This window comes from Labrus bergylta, chromosome 4 (assembly GCF_963930695.1).
Source record: "Labrus bergylta chromosome 4, fLabBer1.1, whole genome shotgun sequence".
NCBI lineage: Eukaryota > Metazoa > Chordata > Actinopteri > Labriformes > Labridae > Labrus > Labrus bergylta.
In genome coordinates this window covers 270,345-293,277 of record NC_089198.1, presented here as the reverse complement: position 1 = coordinate 293,277, position 22,933 = coordinate 270,345, and the positions used below count along the sequence as shown (strand labels likewise).

At 41.9% G+C, this 22,933-nt stretch overlaps 1 protein-coding gene across 1 annotated transcript in view; it reads right to left on the bottom strand.

Annotated features, from left to right (window-relative positions):
• The window catches only part of LOC110002907 (cadherin-7-like), a 21,596-nt gene extending 2,010 nt beyond the window's left edge, over positions 1 to 19,586 (bottom strand). Inside the window, exons 1-10 of the mRNA XM_065953432.1 lie at positions 16,577 to 19,586; positions 16,090 to 16,384; positions 15,611 to 15,730; positions 9,592 to 9,759; positions 9,317 to 9,504; positions 8,003 to 8,256; positions 7,795 to 7,931; positions 7,339 to 7,460; positions 1,911 to 2,028; positions 614 to 865 (exon numbers count right to left, since the gene is read on the bottom strand). Of these exons, the coding sequence (XP_065809504.1) occupies positions 614 to 865; positions 1,911 to 2,028; positions 7,339 to 7,460; positions 7,795 to 7,931; positions 8,003 to 8,256; positions 9,317 to 9,504; positions 9,592 to 9,759; positions 15,611 to 15,730; positions 16,090 to 16,384; positions 16,577 to 16,840 (1,918 nt within the window). The 5' untranslated portion in view covers positions 16,841 to 19,586. The remainder of the gene's footprint in view (positions 1 to 613; positions 866 to 1,910; positions 2,029 to 7,338; positions 7,461 to 7,794; positions 7,932 to 8,002; positions 8,257 to 9,316; positions 9,505 to 9,591; positions 9,760 to 15,610; positions 15,731 to 16,089; positions 16,385 to 16,576) is intronic.
• Positions 19,587 to 22,933: the final 3,347 nt, after the last annotated feature.

The window sequence follows — 22,933 nt, the reverse complement described above, 5'->3', positions numbered from 1 at the left end:
AGTTGGTTGCTAACATGATTTAGTTGGTTGCTAACATGATTTTGTTGGTTGCTAACATGATTTAGTTGGTTGTTAACATGATTTTGATGGTTGCTAACATGATTTAGTTGGTTGCTAACATGATTTAGTTGGTTGCTAACATGATTTAGTTGGTTGTTGACATGATTTTGTTGGTTGCTGACATGATTTAGTTGGTTGCTAACATGATTTAGGTGGTTGCTAACATGATTTAGTTGGTTGTTAACATGATTTTGTTGGTTGCTAACATGATTTAGTTGGTTGTTAACATGATTTAGTTGGTTGTTAACATGATTTAGTTGGTTGATAACATGATTTAGTTGGTTGTTAACATGATTTTGTTGGTTGCTAACATGATTTAGTTGGTTGTTAACATGATTTAGTTGGTTGCTAACATGATTTAGTTGGTTGTTAACATGATTTTGTTGGTTGCTGACATTATTTAGTTGGTTGCTAATATGATTTTGATGGTTGCTAACATGATTTAGTTGGTTGCTAACATGATTTAGTTGGTTGCTAGCATGATTTAGTTAGTTGATTTTGCTGGATGGCAATCTAAGGTAAAAGGGGCGGGGTCTCTGATGTCAGCGCTTACACAGCACAGCGAGGATGCAGGTGAGGACTGTCACCATGGCAGCAGTACTGAAGCCAACAAGCTGTGGTGATTCCTCGTAGTTGCAGGAACCATGGTTCCCGTGGGCGTCACAGTCGCAGACAGTGATAGACAGCGTGTTGGTGCTACTGAGAGAGAGACCGCCGCCGTCTGACACCACCACTGACAGGAAGTGAACAGGCTGGTCTTGTTGCAGGAAACCAGCACGACGAGTCAGGACGGACACCGTGTTGTCTATGAACAAAAAGACAGTACTGATGATTTCACTAACTCTAAACTAAGACATGAAATAAAAACATTTCTTATCGTAATATCAATTATAAAAGTGAATCAGCTTTTTTTAATGTTCTGTAAGGAAACACCTGCTGAGGTAAACACCTGCTGAGGAAACACCTGCTGAGAGAAACACCTGCTGAGGTAAACACCTGCTGAGGAAACACCTGCTGAGAGAAACACCCGCTGAGGAAACACCTGCTGAGAAAACACCTGCTGAGGAAACACCTGCTGAGAGAAACACCTGCTGAGGTAAACACCTGCTGAGGAAACACCTGCTGAGAGAAACACCTGCTGAGGTAAACACCTGCTGAGGAAATACCTGCTGAGAGAAACACCTGCTGAGGAAACACCTGCTGAGAGAAACACCTGCTGAGGAAACACCTGCTGAGGAAACACCTGCTGAGAGAAACACCTGCTGAGGAAACACCTGCTGAGAGAAACACCTGCTGAGGAAACACCTGCTGAGAGAAACACCTGCTGAGAGAAACACCTGCTGAGGAAACACCTGCTGAGAGAAACACCTGCTGAGAGAAAAACCTGCTGAGGAAACACCTGCTGAGAGAAAAACCTGCTGAGAGAAACACCTGCTGAGGAAACACCTGCTGAGAGAAACACCTGCTGAGAGAAAAACCTGCTGAGAGAAACACCTGCTGAGGAAACACCTGCTGAGAGAAAAACCTGCTGAGAGAAAAACCTGCTGAGAGAAAAACCTGCTGAGAGAAACACCTGCTGAGGAAACACCTGCTGAGAGAAACACCTGCTGAGGAAACACCTGCTGAGAGAAACACCTGCTGAGGAAACACCTGCTGAGAGAAAAACCTGCTGAGAGAAAAACCTGCTGAGAGAAACACCTGCTGAGGAAACACCTGCTGAGAGAAAAACCTGCTGAGAGAAACACCTGCTGAGGAAACACCTGCTGAGGAAACACCTGCTGAGGAAACACCTGCAGAGAGAAACACCTGCCCTCTTTAATTTAAGGTGGAACTGCATGTTTTTTCTTTACCTTCATTGTCTCTGAGGTAGAAACTCATATTCCCAGCATCCTCAGCACCCAGAGAGAACAAGAAGTGATGTCCATTATCTGGGTCATCAGGATCCACTGCGCTCAGGGTCTCAATGACCTGAGGTGTCAAAGGTCAAACACAGGACAGAAATTGTAAAATGAAATCATTCTGATTGGATTAAACATGTCCACCTCCTCCAATCCTTTCTTTCATTCCAGAACCAGAATTATTCAAGAACCAGAACATTAAATGTCCAGAAGCAGGCCACAACCAATCCAGAACCAGTCCAGAACAAGCCCAGAAGCAGGCTAGAACCACAACCAGTCCACAACCAGTCAAGATCCAGGCCACAACAAGTCCAGAACCTGTACCCTAATCCCCAAAATGCTGTTTAATGGGTGTTTGGAGCCCTGATCCAATGAGAAGTGAGTTATCGGTATAAAGCGTTGACTTTTATGAATAGGTATCAAAAAGTCATTAAGAAATGAAGTCCTCAGTTTACACCTGTCACACCTGTTCATCAATTTACACCTGTCACACCTGTATCTCAGTTTACACCTGTCACACCTGTTCATCAGTTTACACCTGTCACACCTGTTCATCAGTTTACACCTGTCACACCTGTAGCTCAGTTTACACCTGTGTATCAGTTTACACCTGTCACACCTGTTCCTCAGTTTACACCTGTCACACCTGTATCTCAGTTTACACCTGTCACACCTGTTCATCAGTTTACACCTGTCACACCTGTTCCTCAGTTTACACCTGTCACACCTGTATCTCAGTTTACACCTGTCATACCTGTTCATCAGTTTACACCTGTCACACCTGTTCATCAGTTTACACCTGTCACACCGGTTCCTCAGTTTACACCTGTCACACCTGTAGCTCAGTTTACACCTGTCACACCCGTTCATCAGTTTACACCTGTAACACCTGTTTCTCAGTTTACACCTGTCACACCTGTTCATCAGTTTACACCTGTCACACCTGTAGCTCAGTTTACACCTGTCACACCTCTTCATCAGTTTATACCTGTCACACCTGTAGCTCAGTTTACACCTGTCACACCTGTTCATCAGTTTACACCTGTAACACCTGTTTCTCGGTTTACACCTGTCACACCTGTTCATCAGTTTACACCTGTTCATCAGTTTACACCTGTCACACCTGTTCATCAGTTTACACCTGTCACACCTGTTCCTCAGATTACACCTGTCACACCTGTTCCTCAGTTTACACCTGTCACACCTGTTCCTCAGTTTACACCTGTCACACCTGTATCTCAGTTTACACCTGTCATACCTGTTCATCAGTTTACACCTGTCACACCTGTTCCTCAGTTTACACCTGTCACACCTGTTCATCAGTTTACACCTGTCACACCTGTTCCTCAATTTACACCTGTTCATCAGTTTACACCTGTTCATCAGTTTACGCCTGCCACACCTGTTCCTCAGTTTACACCTGTCACACCTGTTCATCAGTTTACACCTGTTCCTCAGTTTACACCTGTCACACCTGTTCCTCATATTACACCTGTCACAACTGTTCATCAGATTACACCTGTCACACCTGTTCCTCAGATTACACCTGTCACACCTGTTCCTCATATTACACCTGTCACAACTGTTCATCAGTTTACACCTGTCACACCTGTTCATCAGTTTACACCTGTCACACCTGTAGCTCAGTTTACACCTGTGTATCAGTTTACACCTGTCACACCTGTTCATCAGTTTACACCTGTCACACCTGTTCCTCAGATTACACCTGTCACACCTGTTCATCAGTTTACACCTGTCACACCTGTTCCTCAGTTTACACCTGTCACACCTGTATCTCAGTTTACACCTGTCACACCTGTTCATCAGTTTACACCTGTCACACCTGTTCCTCAGTTTACACCTGTCACACCTGTATCTCAGTTTACACCTGTCATACCTGTTCATCAGTTTACACCTGTCACACCTGTTCATCAGTTCACACCTGTCACACCGGTTCCTCAGTTTACACCTGTTCATCAGTTTACACCTGTCACACCTCTTCATCAGTTTATACCTGTCACACCTGTAGCTCAGTTTACACCTGTCACACCTGTTCATCAGTTTACACCTGTAACACCTGTTTCTCAGTTTACACCTGTCACACCTGTTCCTCAGATTACACCTGTCACACCTGCTTCTCAGTTTACACCTGTCACACCTGCTTTTCAGTTTACACCTGTCACACCTGTTCCTCATATTACACCTGTCACAACTGTTCATCAGATTACACCTGTCACACCTGTTCCTCAGATTACACCTGTCACACCTGTTTCTCAGTTTACACCTGTTTCTCAGTTTACACCTGTCACACCTGTTCATCAGTTTACACCTGTTCATCAGGTTACACCTGTCACACCTGTTCCTCAGTTTACACCTGTCACACCTGTATCTCAGTTTCCAACAAACTTTAGAGTTTAGTCGCATGACTTCTTGTTCTTTCTAATCTAGCTCGTGCACTTTCACAGCGCTTCTATCACCTTAATGGGGGCGCGGTCGCTTTGGCGAGCAGGAAGTGATGCCTCTCTCATGTATTGAGGTCATGTCTCTTTTGAGTAGTGATGGATTTTTTGGCAGCAGATCAGAAACAGATTAAAGAGATTTTAATTCATTAGAGACGACACTTTGAACATAAATAATCTCTGCAGGTTTATCCCGACAGGAAGCAGCTCAGCAGCAGATTTACACTGTGGACATAGTCAAGTGACACATTAACCTCTATACACACACACACACACACACACACACACACAGACGGACACACACACACACACACACACACACAAGCACACACACTCGGACACACACACACACACAGACACAGGAACACACAGACACACACAGAAACACCTGGTGCATAGGGTTGGTGCATGTTCAATACATCGCTGTTCAAGTCACATATTTTGCTTAGTCTGGTTTTTATTACCACCATGATTGGCACAACAGGTACCAGAACTACGCAGGGAACATTTGGACAAACCCTGGACAAACCTGCATTTTTTGTTATTAGTTGAATACCAAATGTCCTTTATATATTTGACTCTGATGTATGTCGCTTTGGATAAAAGCGTCTGCTAAGTGAATTGTAGAATAGATTTCCATTTACTACTACTATTATTATTATCATTATTATTATTATTATTATTTTAGCTATGTCACTGCTCAAAACAGTTCCTGGGAGCTGTTTTGAGCAGTGACATAGTGAAAGTAAAAAAAGCCGATGTACAATCCTGCTTTTTTGTAAATACTCCAATCAATTAATATTTTTTTCCAAATTTACTTTTTATGTTTAAATTTTTACATGTTTGAAGTTCATTTTTATTCATTCAAAACAGTTCGTTTAGCTCTCTGTGTTTTTTACTATAAAAAAATCATCTTTTAAAAAAAAAACTAATTCTCTGTTTTTTGTGTGTGTTTGGGTCCTGTGTATTGATACAGCATCCCAAGGTGACTAATGAATGGTTGGATCATAAAGTTGAGGTTGTGCCGAAAAAGATACCAGGCACTTATAAGAGAAACATTTTTGATTTAGTCAGATATGAGTAATATTAAAGGCAAAACAGCCAAAATAGCCTCAGACCTCGGAGGGTTAAAACACTCACTACAGAAACAATCTAGTGTATGTAAGAGGTCAAAAAGTGTATGTGAGAGGTGTGTGTGTGTGAGTGGTAAAATAGTGTATGTGAGAGGTGTTTGTGAGAGGTAAATAGATAGATAGAATCTTTATTATCATTGTATACAAGGACACAACAAAACTTTGTTAGCAGCAATCCTAAACAGCATTTACAAAAACAACAACAAAAATATATTTGTGGTTATATGAAAGAGAAGTATGCAAAAAGTGGCCAGAGCAGTTGCTGTTCAGTGAATGAATGATAATAATAATAAATAAATAGACAGTTGTGGTGACTGAAGAATATATACAGTTATTATTTTGCAGTGACTGATTAATTAAACAAATATAAATATAGAGATATAGTGCAAATAAGTGAAGTTATGGTGCAGTGACAGAGTATATACAGTTATTATTGTGCAGTGACTGATTAATTAAACAAATATAAATATAGATATACATAGTGCAAATAAGTGAAGTTATGGTGCAGTGATAGAGTATATACAGTTATTATTGTGCATAGTGTATAGTCTATGTGAGAGGTGTTCGTGTGTTTGTGAGAGGTATGTTTTGTGTATGTGAAAGGTGTTTGTGTGTATGTGAGAGGTATGTTTTGTGTATGTGAGAGGTGTTTGTGTGTATGTGAGAGGTATGTTTTGTGTATGTGAGAGGTGTTTGTGTGTATGTGAGAGGTATGTTTTGTGTATGTGAAAGGTGTTTGTGTGTATGTGAGAGGTATGTTTTGTGTATGTGAGAGGTGTTTGTGTGTATGTGAGAGGTATGTTTTGTGTATGTGAGAGGTGTTTGTGTGTATGTGAGAGGTAAAACAGTGTATGTGAGGGGTGTTTGTGTGTATGTGAGAGGTGTTTGTGTGTATGTGAGAGGTTTTATTGTGTATGTGAGAGGTGTTTGTGTGTATGTGAGAGGTAAAACAGTGTATGTGAGAGGTGTTTGTGTGTATGTGAGAGGTGTTTGTGTGTATGTGAGAGGTAAAACAGTGTATGTGAGGGGTGTTTGTGTGTATGTGAGAGGTGTTTGTGTGTATGTGAGAGGTTTTATTGTGTATGTGAGAGGTAAAATAGTGTGTGTGAGGGGTGTTTGTGTGTATGTGAGAGGTGTTTGTGTGTATGTGAGAGGTTTTATTGTGTATGTGAGAGGTAAAACAGTGTATGTGAGAGGTGTTTGTGTGTATGTGAGAGGTGTTTGTGTGTATGTGAGAGGTAAAACAGTGTATGTGAGGGGTGTTTGTGTGTATGTGAGAGGTGTTTGTGTGTATGTGAGAGGTGTTTGTGTGTATGTGAGAGGTTTTATTGTGTATGTGAGAGGTAAAACAGTGTATGTGAGAGGTGTTTGTGTGTATGTGAGAGGTAAAACAGTGTATGTGAGGGGTGTTTGTGTGTATGTGAGAGGTGTTTGTGTGTATGTGAGAGGTTTTATTGTGTATGTGAGAGGTGTTTGTGTGTATGTGAGAGGTAAAACAGTGTATGTGAGAGGTGTTTGTGTGTATGTGAGAGGTGTTTGTGTGTATGTGAGAGGTGTATGTGAGGGGTGTTTGTGTGTATGTGAGAGGTGTTTGTGTGTATGTGAGAGGTAAAATGTGAATTTTGGCCTATACGGCCCCTCATACATTCCCGTCCTCGACCATTTGTTGTACCTCCATCTCTCACTCTCTCTGTTCTGTTCTCTCCCTCTCTATTGATCTGATTATTCTTTCAGAGTAAAACATATTAGTTATAAACACAGCAGTTCAAACAAACAGGTGTTGTTTACCTGTCCAGGTTCTGCATTCTCACATACAAATGTTTTGTAGTCGTTAGCCAAGCTGGGAGCGTTATCGTTAATGTCCGTCACAGATATAAGAACCACAGATTTCCCCACCTGAGACAGATCCACTGACACACACACACACACACACACACACACACACACACAGTCAGCTGATTGAAGACAGAAAGCCACCAAAATCAATTTTCATTACAGCAGGATGAAAACAACACAGGAAAGTGGAGGAAATTGTCATCAGCTCTTTTTTCTCTTTAAGAACCAACAAGCTCCCAGCTAGCTTAGTTTAGCATAAAGACAGGAAACCTGGGTAACAGCTAGCTTATCTTGTAGTACAATGAGAAAGAGTAATCTGGTTGAGGCCTTTGGGTCTGGATGACAGAAGTGCTGGATACTCTAAGGGAAAGTAACTGTTGATTCAAATGTAATAAAGTTCAGACTCACAGATCTCGGTGGCCAGGACGCTGATGTTGTGCACAGCATTGATCTCTCTGTCCAAAGGCCTGGCTGTGCTAATCACTCCTGAAACGCTATCAATGTTAAAGTAACACTCCACATCGGACTTTCTGTCTATAGAGTACCTGCAGGTAGATTTAACAGCATCAGAAACAGCCCACTGCAGCTGACTGTGTGTCTTTCTGTGGTAACGTACCTGATAGGACTGTTGATGTTGTCTGGGTCTCGAGCTGAAACTGACCCCACCTCAGCTCCCACTGCAGCTGCTTCAGAGACCACCATTCGACTAATGGATGAAGAGAAGACTGGAGGCTCGTCCACGTTCTCCACCAGCAGACGGAGCACAGCCACATCTCTGAAAGGACCAATGGACAGGAAACGAGCATCCAGAAAGTGATTGGACGCCTCCACACGCAACAAGTAGCTCGATTTGGCCTCAAAATCCAGAGCCTGGAGGGATAAAAGAACGGTTTGGAAATATTCTTGACTTATAAATGTGATTGTGTGCGATTATATTGTCTCAAAATGAGCTCCTGAAGCCTAATTTTAAATGATGTGAGTTACATGGTTCTTAATACATCCAAACACATTTTCTTTGGGTTTGGGAATAACAAATATTTTTGCTTTCGCACACATCACTAAGGGAAATCTAAATTTAACAGTGCCCATGGTGGTCAGCAGCTGTTTGGCAGCAGAGGACTGTCCTCTGGGACTGTTGCAGAAAACATGAATATAATCCAGAAAACTGCTGGAGCACAGTACACTAATGTAATGATAAAACACACATAGATTAGATTAGAGCTGCATATGTCCAGAGAGGTTGAATCCTTTAAATCATGAATTTATGGACCAGAGAGAAGTCAGAAACTCACACCTAAACAAAAGAATAAAATGTATCCATAAAGACATGACAAGTGTGTGATAGCAATAACCCTCCACCATTATATGACACAAGAAAACCAATTTATGACACAAGAAAACTATTGGTGACACAAGAAAACCAATTTATGGTTCAAGAAAACCAATTTATGACTCAAGAAAAAATAAATATGATTTAAGAAAACCAATTTATGATTCAAGAAAATAAATATATGACAAAAGAAAACCAATTTATGATACAAGAAAATTAATTTATGACACAAGAAAAACAATTTATTATTAAAGAAAATTAATTTATGACACAAGAAAACCAACTTATGATTCAAGAAAACTAATTTATGACACAAGAAAACCAATTTATGACTCAAGAAAACCAATATATGATACAATAAAACCAATTTATGACAAATGAAAACCAATATATGATACAATAAAACCAATTTATGACAAATGAAAACCAATATATGATACAATAAAACCAATTTATGACAAAAGAAAATCAATTTATGATACAAGAAAACCAGTGTATGGTTCAAGAAAATGAGAATCTTCAGAATGGAAAGCAGTTACACTATGATGTGCCCATTACAAATTGTAGTTTGACTATTCCTGCCTAGTAAGCGACCTGTACCTTTTGTAGAGTCACCAGGCCTTCCTGTGTATTTGGGTCAGTGATGACCCGGAAGGTTCCCAGTCCATCTCCATCCAGAACTCGGTAGTCCATCTCAGAGTTTAGACCAATATCCAGATCCAGAGCTTTGATCTTAGCAACCACTGTGAAAACCATGGCAGACTCTGGAACACTGAACTGGTAACTCTCTGGAGAGACACAGGTACACACAGGTACAAACGCAGTGAAACAGTGTTTCAATGATATCATATCTACAGTTCAGAGGTCAAACTCACTGCGGGGGAAATGAGGCGGGTTGTCGTTGACATCAGTCAGCATCACAGTGACAGAAGTAGTGCCTGACAGACCCCCCATCTGACCAATCATGTCCTTGGCCTGGACGACCAGTAGGTAGTTGTCACGTATCTCCCGATCCATGTCAGGAAGAGCCGTCCGCACCACACCTGCAGGACAGGTGAGAGTCAAGTTCAAGAGGAACGTTCAAACCACAGTCAATAAATGACATCTAAAACTAATGCCATCAGTATGCAATATTTTAAAGTACATTCCAGTAAAGTGACACAACTGGCCTCAGATTACCTCATGTTAAACTTATAGCACTTGACTCCGTGAGAGAGCCCCGCATGATGGAATATTTCTGTCGTTATAAACTGTACAAACAGTGGTAACAGACTAGAATAATTACTTAGCATTACAAGAACATATTTAGATTTGTTTGAAAACTATTTCTCAGATCAATCTCAGTTTGTACATGTCAATTATGAGTCCTCCATGCCTCCCTATATGCCCTCACAACCCAACACAGTTTTGGCAGATATCTGTCTATTCAATCTGGATCTGGATCTGATCCAGGTTTCTGCCTGTTCAACATGAGTCTGGTTCTGATGCAGGTTTTTGCCTGTTTATCATGAGTCTGGTTCTGATCCAGGTTTCTGCCTGTTCATCATGAGTATGGTTCTGATCCAAGTTTCTGCCTGTTCATCATGAGTCTGGTTCTGATCCAGGTTTCTGTCTGTCCATCATGAGTCTGGTTCTGATCCAGGTTTCTGCCTGTTCATCATGAGTCTGGTTCTGATCCAGGTTTCTGTCTGTCCATCATGAGTCTGGTTCTGATCCAGGTTTCTGCCTGTTCATCATGAGTCTGGTTCTGATCCAGGTTTCTGTCTGTTCATCATGAGTCTGGTTCATGTGTTCAGGTTGTGTTCAGGTGTTGTGTTCAGGTTGTGTTCAGGTGTTGTATTCAGGTTGTGTTCAGGTGTTGTATTCAAGTTGGCCGTCAACCAACGATCTTGAGGAGCCTAAGAGAGCTCAAGAGCTCTCAGGAAAGTAGGTGGTTAGTGACTGAGATTTACAGATAGATACATGCAGTAATATGATGTACTGTATATGCACAGAGAGAGAGAGAGAGAGAGAGAGAGAGAGAGAGAGAGAGAGAGAGAGAGAGAGAGAGAGAGCTCAAGGTGCCAGTTTCCCCGGTAGTCTAAGCCTATAGCAGCATAACTAAGAGCTGGTCTACACCAGCACTAACTATAAGATTTATCAAAAAGGAAAGTCTGTTAAAGTCTATTAAGTCTATTCTTAAAAATACAGACTGTGTCTGCCTCCCGGACCCCGGCTGGAAGGCGGTTCCAGAGGAGAAGAGCCCGATAACTGAAGGCTTTACCCCCCATAGTACACTTGGAGACTGTAGGTACCACCAACAGGCCTGCACTCCGGGACCGCAACGCTCTCGAGGGACAGTACGGCACTAGTAGCTCCTTCAGGTAAAATGGTGCCTGGCCATTGAGAGCTTTGTAGGTGAGAAGAAGGATCTTGAATTCTATTCTATACTGTATAGGGAGCCAGTGCAGAGAAGCCAGGACAGGAGTGATGTGGTCCCATTTCCTGGTTCTGGTCAGTACACGAGCTGCAGCGTTCTGGACCAGTTGAAGAGTCTTTAGAGATTTGCCAGAGCACCCTGACAAAAAAGAGTTACAATAATCCAATCTGGAGGTAACAAATGCATGAACTAGTTTTTCTGCATCATTTTGCGACAGGATATTCTTGATCTTGGATATATTACGAAGGTGAAAATAGGCTGTTCTTGAAACTTGACTGATGTGAGAGCTAAAAGACATATCTTGATCAAAAAGAACTCCTAGATTCCTAACAGTGGTGCTAGATGCCAGGCTGATGTCACTAAGGACAGTCAAATCACTAGAAAAAGTCTCTCTGAGGTTCTTAGGGCCTAGCACAATAACTTCAGTCTTGTCTGAGTTAAGTAGCAAAACATTTCTGGTCATCCAGGTCCTAACGTCCTTAAGGATCGTTTCTAGCTGACATAACTGACTGGTGCCATCGGGCTTAATTGATACATAAAGCTGAGTATTATCTGCATAACAATGAAACTGTATGGAGTGTTTCCTCATAATATTTCCCAGAGGAAGCATATATAATGTAAAGAGAATTGGTCCAAGGACTGAACCTTGTGGGACTCCATGGCAAACTTTAGTGTGCATAGAGGACTCATCATTAACATGTACAAACTGAGATCGGTCTGATAAGTAGGATTCAAAAAAAATTAAGCAGTCCCTGTAATTCCAAGCAAATGTTCTAGTCTGTATAATAAGAGCCGATGGTCAATGGTGTCAAAAGCAGCACTAAGATCTAACAAGACGAGCACAGAGAGATGTCCCCTGTCTGAGGCTAGAAGTAGATCGTTTGTAACTCTAACTCGTGCAGTCTCAGTGCTATGGTGGACTCTAAATCCTGACTGAAACTCCTCAAATAAACTGTTGTCATTGAGAAAGTCACACAGCTGTTTAGCTACCACCTTCTCCAGGATCTTCGACAAAAAAGGAAGGTTGGATATAGGCCTGTAGTTAGCTAGAGTTCCTGAGTCCAGAGTAGGCTTTTTAAGTAGAGGTTTGATTACCGCTACTTTAAATGCCTGGGGTACATAACCTGCCAGTAAAGACGAATTGATCATATCTAATATAGAGTTGCTAACTAAGGGAAAAACTTCCTTAAACAGCTTGGTTGGGATTGGGTCCAAAATACAGGTTGACGGTTTTGATGCAGAAAAAATGGAATATAGCTCTGAAAGGTCGGTTGGAGAAAAACAGTCAAGACTAATATCTGGTCCTGGAACTGTCTCTGCCGTATCAGACGTATCCGCACCAGGTAAGGGCAGGAGGTTACCAATTTTGTCTCTGATGTCTAGAATTTTGTTGTTGAAAAAGCTCAGGAAGTCATTACTGCTGAGGGCTAGAGGAATACAAGGCTCAATGGAGCCATGACTCTCTGTCAGCCTGGCTACAGTGCTGAAAAGGTATCTAGGATTGCCTTTGTTTTCCTCAATTAGAGAGGAGTAGTAGGCAGCTCGGGCATGACGTAGAGCCTTCATATATTTTCTATGACTATCCTGCCAGAAAAAACGAGATTCTACCGTTTTGGTCGAGCGCCATATTCTTTCAAAATTCTGCGATGATTGTTATAGAGTACGGGTTTCTGAGTTGAACCATGGAGCCACTCTCCGCCACTTGACAACCTTCTGTTTCAGGGGAGTAATCGAATTCAGAGTAACTCTCAGCGAATCCACTGCACTATCAACAAACTGATCTAGCTGAGAGGGACTAAAGCTATCATAAGAGTTTCCAACTGGGTTGAAACACGGTACTGAATCAAAAACAGCTGAAATAGCTTCCTTAAATCTAGCCACAGCACTATCCAACAAACTTCTAGAGAGCACACCTCTTCCAGGCAGAGATAATTCTGGTAGGACAAAATCGAATGTAATAAAATAATGGTCTGATAGCAGAGGATTTTCTAGGAAAATTGTAAGGTTATGGATTTCAATTCCATAAGCTAAAACAAGATCCAGGGTGTGGTTAAAACGATGAGTAGGTTCGTTTACACCCTGGGTGAAACCAATAGAGTCTAATAGTGACATGAAAGCTGTGCTCAGGCTATCATTATCAACATCCACATGGATATTGAAGTCACCTACAACAATTATTCTATCACTGCTAAGGACCAAATCTGATAAAAATTCTGCAAATTCAGATAGAAACTCAGAATATGGGCCAGGAGGACGGTAAACTACAACAACTAGAACTGGCTGAAAGGTTCTTGAGACTGGATGTGAAAAACTAAGAACAAGGCTTTCAAAAGAAGAAAAATTCAGCTTTGGTCGAGGGTTAACTGGAAGTCCAGAATTAAAAATAGTTGCTACTCCACCACCTCGTCTGGTGTCTCGAGGTATATGAGTACAAAAATGACTGGGAGGAGTGGATTCATTTAAACTAACATATTCATCTTGACACAGCCAGGTTTCAGTCAAAAAAAGTAAATCAATATGCTGATCTGATATCAGATCATTCACTAAAAGAGATTTGGATGCTAAGGATCTAATGTTCAAAAGTCTGCAGTGAATCTTCTGATTTTTTAGCAAAATCGTATTCGTAGTCTTGATCCTGATGAGATTTTGACGATTTATGCCTTTTCTTTTTTTATTTGGATGACTTGGTCTGGCCGGGGGACAGACACAGTACCTATAGTATAACTACAGTTCGATTCAGAATTACAGCTATAGTGACTGGGAGACAGATCTAAGGGAGGCGCAGAGAAGCGTGTAAGACTGCAGCTCTGCCTCCTGGTCTGAACTAACGTTGTGTTCAGGTTGTGTTCAGGTTGTGTTCAGGTTGTGTTCAGGTGTTGTGTTCAGGTTGTGTTCAGGTTGTGTTCAGGTGTTGTGTTCAGGTTGTGTTCAGGTTGTGTTCAGGTTGTGTACAGGTTGTGTTCAGGTTGTGTTCAGGTTGTGTTCAGGTGTTGTGTTCAGGTTGTGTTCAGGTGTTGTGTTCAGGTGTCGTCTTCAGGTTGTGTTCAGGTTGTGTTCAGGTTGTGTTCAGGTGTTGTGTTCAGGTTGTGTTCAGGTTGTGTTCAGGTTGTGTTCAGGTGTTGTGTTCAGGTGTTGTGTTCAGGTTGTGTTCAGGTTGTGTACAGGTTGTGTTCAGGTTGTGTTCAGGTGTTTTGTTCAGGTTGTTTTCAGGTGTTGTGTTCAGGTTGTGTTCAGGTGTCGTCTTCAGGTGTCGTCTTCAGGTGTCGTGTTCAGGTTGTGTATAGGTTGAGTTCAGGTTGTGTTCAGGTGTTGCGTTAAGGTTGTGCTCAGGTTGTGTTCAGATTGTGTTCAGGTGTTTTGTTCAGGTTGTGTTCAGGTTGTGTACAGGTTTTGTTCCGGTTGTTTTCAGGTGTCGTGTTCAGGTTGTGTTCCGGTTGTCTTCAGGTGTCATGTTCAGGTTGTTTTCAGATGTTGTGTTCAGGTTGTGTTCAGGTTGTGTTCAGGTTGAGTTCAGGTTGTGTTCAGGTGTTGCGTTAAGGTTGTGCTCAGGTTGTGTTCAGATTGTGTTCAGGTGTTTTGTTCAGGTTGTGTTCAGGTTGTGTACAGGTGTTGTTTTCCGGTTGTTTTCAGGTGTCGTGTTCAGGTTGTGTTCCGGTTGTCTTCAGGTGTCATGTTCAGGTTGTTTTCAGATGTTGTGTTCAGGTTGTGTTCAGGTTGTGTTCAGGTTGAGTTCAGGTTGTGTTCAGGTGTTGCGTTAAGGTTGTGCTCAGGTTGTGTTCAGATTGTGTTCAGGTGTTTTGTTCAGGTTGTGTTCAGGTTGTGTACAGGTTTTGTTCCGGTTGTTTTCAGGTGTCGTGTTCAGGTTGTGTTCCGGTTATCTTCAGGTGTCATGTTCATGTTGTGTTCAGGTTGTGTTCAGGTTGAGTTCAGGTTGTGTTCAGGTGTTGCGTTAAGGTTGTGCTCAGGTTGTGTTCAGGTTATGTTCAGGTTATGTTCAGGTTGTGTTCAGGTTGTGTTCAGGTTATGTTCAGGTTATGTTCAGGTTGTGTTCAGGTTATGTTCAGGTTATGTTCAGGTTGTGTTCAGGTTGTGTTCAGGTTATGTTCAGGTTATGTTCAGGTTGTGTTCAGGTTATGTTCAGGTTGGGTTCAGGTTGTGTTCAGATCTTATGTTCATGTTGTGTTCAGGTTGTGTTCAGGTGTTACATTCATGTTGTGTACATGTTGTGTTCAGGTTATGTTCAGGTGTTATGTTCATGTTATGTTCATGTTGTGTTCAGGTTGTGTTCAGGTGTTACGTTCATGTTGTGTACATGTTGTGTTCAGGTGTTATGTTCAGGTTGTGTTCAGGTTGTGTTCAGGTGTTATGTTCAGGTTGTGTTCAGATTGTGTTCGGGTGTTATGTTCAGGTAATGTTCAGGAGTATTGAGGCGTCTGGTTCAGGTTTTGTTCAGATGTGCTCAGGTGTGCTCTCACCGGTCTTTGGCTCCACAGAGAAGAATGGCTGACCTTGCAGGAGGCTGTAAACTAATCCGGCAGAGTTTCCATAAGTTGGATCGTCATCGTCTGTCGCCACAACTGTCATCACAGACGTACCTGTACAGGAGAAACACCTGCATGATTCAAGGTAAACCTTTATTCAACACACTGGGGAAGTTATGATGGCTCTCTGCTGTTCAGCCCTGGCTGAGCAGTTATTTTCACATTTAACCCTTTCACATAAAGAGTCTCTTTGACACCAATATTTACATTTAGTCATGTTACAGCCCATGTTCTCATTAGCAGACTGTATATATATTAAATATATTAAAGTCTTCTCACTTTATGTGAATGAAAAGTTGAAGAAGAACCTTGAAATATTAAGGCAACATACTTGAATGATGATGTCCTTAATGTTTTGAAGGAAGCTTTGACTCGATGTCATACCTTGATTGTTTGCAGATATTCAGACTCACCTACAGGACACCTCTCCGGTACCCTGGCTGTGTACGGTCCGTCCAGGAACTTTGGCTCGTTGTCATTGATGTCCTGGACTTTGATGATGAACAGAGACTCGGGTTCAACCAGCAGGTTGGTGTTTCTGTCTCTGGCCTGAGCTCTCAAGGTGAAGTATTCTTGCTGTTCCCGATCCAGCCTCTTGGTGGCGTGAATATCCCCAGTGTTTTCATCAATGGTGAAGATGGACATTGCTCCTTCACCACTCAGGAAGTACCTCACCTGACCGTCCCCTTTATCCACATCCGAGTGGAGCTGCAGGGACAAGAGACAACCAGTCAAACCAGCAGACAAAACAAGGTAACCCAGCAGAGACCACCTACCTTCCTGTTCTCAGAGTGAAAAGTCAAAACCAGGACTTCCTCTTTGTTCTGATTGTTTTGAATAGTGACAATTTGTGGATCTTTGATTTAGTAATGAAGATAAAGAACCATCAGGTACTAATACCTTTCCAACGTACAGCGGCTCATCTCCAGTATACTCCTCCAGGATGAAGAACTGGTTCCACACCCAGCTTCTTTTCCTCCTGTGGGGGGAGTTGATTCCTCTTACTTGTCCTTCAGCACCTCGTGCTCCTCCCACATCACCTCCCCTTTCTCCTGATATCTTATGCAGGAGGAAGGGCTTCAGTGACAATGCCTTACAGCCTGACTCCTCCCACAGCAACAGGAAATACACAATGAGCGCGCTCTGAAGAAAGTGGCTTTTCATCTCTGAGTAGACACACTACAACTAGAAGATGTCCAACTGTCCAACAAAGAGATGTAAAACAAAGCGCCTACAAAAAATCTGTCCAATAAAGAGACTACAGGCAGTCCAATAAAGAGACATCAGACTGTCCAATAAATAGACTACAGGCTGTCCAATAAAGAGACATCAGACTGTCCAATAAAGAGACAACAGACTGTCCAATAAAGAGACATCAGACTGTCCAATAAAGAGACTACAGACTGTCCAATAGAAACACATCAGACTGTCCAATAAAGAGACATCAGACTGTCCAATAAAGAGACAACAGACTGTCCAATAAAGAGACAAAAGACTGTCCAATACATAGACATCAGACTGTCCAATAAAGAGACAACAGACTGTCCAATAAAGAGACATCAGACTACCCAATGAAGAGACATCAGACTGTCCAATAAAGAGACAACAGACTGTCCAATAATGAGACATCAGACTGTCCAATAACGAGTCATCAGACTGTCCAATAAAGAGACAACAGACTGTCCAATGAAGAGACATCAGACTGTCCAATAACGAGACATCAGACTGTCCAATGAAGAGACATCAGACTGTCAAATAAAGAGACAACAGACTGTCCAACAATGAGACATCAGACTGTCCAATAACGAGTCATCAGACTGTCCAATAAAGACACATCAGAGTATCTAAAAAAGAAAAAAAACATATCATAAAATAAAGAGAAGTCAAAATTTCCAGTTAAGAGACAAATGTCAGACAAAATGTAAGACTGTCCAACTTGACGATTGAAACTGGCCTGATTTGTTGTAGGAAGAGGTGATGAAGAAATGTTGATCCTTTCAGAGACACAGACAAAAAAAAACTAATAACAAGAATAACAATAATGGTTTTGAATATTATGCTGCTTACAACCTTGTTTTTGAGTCATATGTTTTTAATTCAGGACTTGAATCTTTATTCTTTATAATCATTAAAAGCATTAAAATGGCCTCCTTTTTTAAGAACATGTGAATCAATGTGTCTTCATTCCTGGTTTTCACCTTGTACAAAAACATACAAAACATAGTACCATATTATACCCACCCAACAGACATGCCACGCAAAGTTAGCATCAGTTGTCCTACACTGTTATCTACCGACACACAGAATCATTGGACGACAGGCTCTGATTCATCTATTCAACACATGTCTGAAAAGGCTGCCAGGTTGTGTGAAATGTCAGGACGGACCCTTAAGGACAGTGTCCGATAGTCTCCAGCTTGATATATTGCAGAATCTCTTTGATCCAATCAGAGGGATTAGAGGGAGAGGAGATATTTCCATCTAAAAAGTAAGTAAATTACAATATATTTAAATCGTAAATTATGAATCAAAACCATATCAGATGAATCATCTCATTTTTAGAAAACTGTCACAGGTCATAAATATTCTATTCATTATCCCTCAGAAGCTTTGAGAAGTCGTACTTTCTGAATCCTACAACTCTCCGCCCTGAATGTGACAATTCATACATCGTCATCAGAAGATTTTACACACACGTAATTTGATGCTAAACCTCCAGTTGAGCCTGTTAAAGCTGCTTCAGTTACACATTCTGAAACATGCATGGCTACAATCAGTGATTATTTCGCTGGAATTTGGTTTGCTAACCCTAACTCCTCACCAAACCTAACCCTAAAAGTTAAACAAACAGTCTTACCGTCCACATGCAGGTGTTGGAGTCCTGTGTTTATTGAGGTCTGATGATTGGTTAGTTATCAGCTGATGATCCTGAATAATAATTTGTAAGAGGAAAGTGAACTCCAGCAGCAGCTCTGACAGAGACACATCCTGTCTGACGCTCTCTATCTCTCTCCCTCTAAACTGCATCGCTTGTCCCTCTGTTACAAAGACCCCATTGAGGTAGTGGCGGTAGAGGTGGGGGGTGGGGTTATTTATAAAACCCGTTGTAATGATATTTTCAGAGCTTCATGTGACATTTAGAAATGTAAAAAAAATAGATGTATATATACCTTGGTGTGTTGGTTTCTTGGTGTAATGGTGTGTTGGTGTGATAGTGTGTTGGAGTGATGGTGTGTTGGTGTGATAGTGTGTTGGTGTGATAGTGTGTTGGTGTGATAGTGTGTGGGTTTCTTGGTGTGTTGGTGTATTGGTTTCTTGGTGTGTTGGTTTCTTGGTGTGTTGGTGTGTTGGTTTCTTGGTTTCTTGGTGTGTTGGTGTGTTGGTTTCTTGATTTCTTGGTGTGTTGGTTTCTTGGTGTGTTGGTTTCTTGATTTCTTGGTGTATTGGTTTCTTGGTGTGTTGGTTCCATGGTTTCTTGGTGTGTTGGTTCCATGGTTTCTTGGTGTGTTGGTGTGTTGGTTTCTTGGTGTGTTGGTGTGTTGGTTTCTTGGTTTCTTGGTGTGATGGTGTGTTGGTGTGATAGTGTGTTGGTGTGATGGTGTGTGGGTTTCTTGGTGTGTTGGTTTCTTGGTTTTCTGGTGTGTGGGTTTCTTGATGTGTTGGTGTGTTGGTTTCTTGGTGTGTTGGTGTTTTGGTTTCTTGGTGTGTTGGTATGTTGGTTTCTTGGTGTGGCGGTGTGTTGGTTTCTTGGTGTGTTGGTGTGTTGGTGTGATGGTTTCTTGGTGTGTTGGTTTCTTGGTTTCTTGGTGTGTTGGTTTCTTGATTTCTTGGTGTGTTGGTGTGTTGGTTTCTTAATTTCCTAATTTCTTGGTGTGTTGGGGTATTGGTTTCTTGGTGTGTTGGTGTGTTGGTTTCTTGGTTTCTTGGTGTGTTGGTTTCTTGGTTTCTTGGTGTGTTGGTGTGTTGGTTTCTTGGTGTGTTGGTGTGTTGGTTTCTTGGTTTCTTGGTTTCTTGGTGTGTTGGTTTCTTGGTTTCTTGGTGTGTTGGTGTGTTGGTTTCTTGGTTTCTTGGTGTGTTGGTTTCTTGGTTTCTTGGTTTCTTGGTGTGTTGGTGTGTTGGTTTCTTGGTTTGTTGGTGTGTTGGTGTGTTGGTGTGTTGGTTTCTTGGTTTCTTGGTGTGTTGGTTTCTTGGTTTCTTGGTGTGGTGGTGTGTTGGTTTCTTGGTTTCTTGGTGTGTTGGTTTCTTGGTGTGTTGGTTTCTTGGTGTGTTGGTGTGTTGGTTTCTTGGTGTGTTGGTGTGTTGGTGTGTGGGTTTCTTGGTGTGTTGGTTTCTTGGTTTTCTGGTGTGTGTGTTTCTTGATGTGTTGGTGTGTTGGTTTCTTGGTGCATTGGTGTTTTGGTTTCTTGGTGTGTTGGTATGTTGGTTTCTTGGTGTGTTGGTGTGTTGGTTTCTTGGTGTGTTGGTTTCTTGGTGTGTTGGTTTCTTGGTTTCTTGGTGTGTTGGTGTGTTGGTTTCTTGGTTTCTTGGTGTGTTGGTGTGTTGGTGTGTTGGTTTCTTGGTGTGTTGGTTTCTTGGTGTGTTGGTGTATTGGTTTCTTGGTTTCTTGGTGTGTTGGTGTATTGGTTTCTTGGTGTGGCGGTGTGTTGGTTTCTTGGTGTATTGGTTTCTTGGTGTGTTGGTGTGTTGGTTTCTTGGTGTGTTGGTGTGTTGGTTTCTTGGTTTCTTGGTGTGTTGGTGTGTTGGTTTCTTGATTTCTTGGTGTGTTGGTTTCTTGGTGTGTTGGTTTCTTGGTTTCTTGGTGTATTAGTTTCTTGGTGTGTTGGTTCCATGGTTTCTTGGTGTGTTGGTGTATTGGTTTCTTGGTGTGTTGGTGTGTTGGTTTCTTGGTTTCTTGGTGTGTTGGTTTCTTGGTTTCTTGGTGTGTTGGTGTGTTGGTTTCTTGGTTTTCTGGTGTGTGGGTTTCTTGATGTGTTGGTATGTTGGTTTCTTGGTGTGTTGGTGTATTGGTGTGTTGGCTTCTTGGTTTCTTGGTGTGTTGGTTTCTTGATTTCTTGGTGTATTGGTGTGTTGGTTTCTTAATTTCCTAATTTCTTGGTGTGTTGGGGTATTGGTTTCTTGGTGTGTTGGTGTGTTGGTTTCTTGGTGTGTTGGTGTGTTGGTTTCTTGGTTTCTTGGTGTGTTGGTTTCTTGGTTTCTTGGTTTCTTGGTGTGTTGGTGTGTTGGTTTCTTGGTTTGTTGGTGTGTTGGTGTGTTGGTTTCTTGGTTTCTTGGTGTGTTGGTTTCTTGGTTTCTTGGTGTGTTGGTTTCTTGGTGTGTTGGTGTGTTGGTTTCTTGGTTTCTTGGTGTGTTGGTGTGTTGGTGTGTGGGTGTGTTGGTGTGTGGGTTTCTTGGTTTTCTGGTGTGTGTGTTTCTTGATGTGTTGGTGTGTTGGTTTCTTGGTGCATTGGTGTTTTGGTTTCTTGGTGTGTTGGTATGTTGGTTTCTTGGTGTGTTGGTGTGTTGGTTTCTTGGTGTGTTAGTTTCTTGGTGTGTTGGTTTCTTGGTTTCTTGGTGTGTTGGTGTGTTGGTTTCTTGGTTTCTTGGTGTGTTGGTGTGTTGGTTTCTTGGTGTGTTGGTTTCTTGGTGTGTTGGTGTATTGGTTTCTTGGTGTGGCGGTGTGTTGGTTTCTTGGTGTGTTGGTGTGTTGGTTTCTTGGTTTCTTGGTGTGTTGGTGTGTTGGTTTCTTGATTTCTTGGTGTGTTGGTTTCTTGGTGTGTTGGTTTCTTGGTTTCTTGGTGTATTGGTTTCTTGGTGTGTTGGTTCCATGGTTTCTTGGTGTGTTGGTGTATTGGTTTCTTGGTGTGTTGGTGTGTTGGTTTCTTGGTGTGTTGGTGTGTTGGTTTCTTGGTTTCTTGGTGTGATGGTGTGTTGGTGTGATAGTGTGTTGGTGTGATGGTGTGTGGGTTTCTTGGTGTTTTGGTTTCTTGGTGTGTTGGTATGTTGGTTTCTTGGTGTGGCGGTGTGTTGGTTTCTTGGTGTGTTGGTGTGATGGTTTCTTGGTGTGTTGGTGTATTGGTGTGTTGGTTTCTTGGTTTCTTGGTGTGTTGGTTTCTTGATTTCTTGGTGTGTTGGTGTGTTGGTTTCTTAATTTCCTAATTTCTTGGTGTGTTGGGGTATTGGTTTCTTGGTGTGTTGGTTTCTTGGTGTGTTGGTGTGTTGGTTTCTTGGTTTCTTGGTGTGTTGGTTTCTTGGTTTCTTGGTGTGTTGGTGTGTTGGTTTCTTAATTTCTTGGTGTGTTGGTTTCTTGGTGTGTTGGTGTATTGGTGTCTTGGTTTCTTGGTTTCTTGGTGTGTTGGTTTCTTGGTTTCTTGGTGTGTTGGTGTGTTGGTTTCTTGGTGTGTTGGTGTGTTGGTTTCTTGGTGTTTTGGTTTCTTGGTGTGTTGGTGTATTGGTTTCTTGGTGTGTTGGTATGTTGGTTTCTTGGTGTGTTGGTGTGTTGGTTTCTTGGTGTGTTGGTGTGTTGGTTTCTTGGTGTTTTGGTTTCTTGGTGTGTTGGTGTATTGGTTTCTTGGTGTGTTGGTATGTTGGTTTCTTGGTGTGGCGGTGTGTTGGTTTCTTGGTTTCTTGGTGTGGTGGTGTGTTGGTTTCTTGGTTTGTTAGTGTGTTGGTTTCTTGGTGTGTTGGTGTGTTGGTGTGTTGATTTCTTGGTGTGTTGGTGTGTTGGTTTCTTGGTGTGTTGGTTTCTTGGTTTGTTAGTGTGTTGGTTTCTTGGTGTGTTGGTTTTTGGAGTGTTGGTTTCTTGGTGTGTTGGTGTGTTGGTTTCTTGGTGTGTTGGTGTGTTGGTTTCTTGGTGTGTTTGTGTGTTGGCTCCTTGGTTTCTTGGTGTGTTGGTATGTTTGTTTCTTGGTGTGGCGGTGTGTTGGTTTCTTGGTGTGTTGGTGCTTTGGTTTCTTAGTGTGTTGATTTCTTGGTTTCGTGGTGTGGTGGTTTCTTGGTGTGTTGGTGTATTGGTTTCTTGGTGTGTTGGTGTGTTGGTTTCTTGGTTTCTTGGTGTGTTGGTGTGTTGGTTTCTTGGTGTGTTGGTGTGTTGGTTTCTTGATTTCTTGGTGTGTTGGTTTCTTGGTGTGTTGGTTTCTTGGTTTCTTGGTGTATTGGTTTCTTGGTGTATTGGTTTCTTGGTGTGTTGGTGTATTGGTTTCTTGGTGTGTTGGTGTGTTGGTTTCTTGGTTTCTTGGTTTCTTGGTTTCTTGGTGTGATGGTGCGTTGGTGTGATAGTGT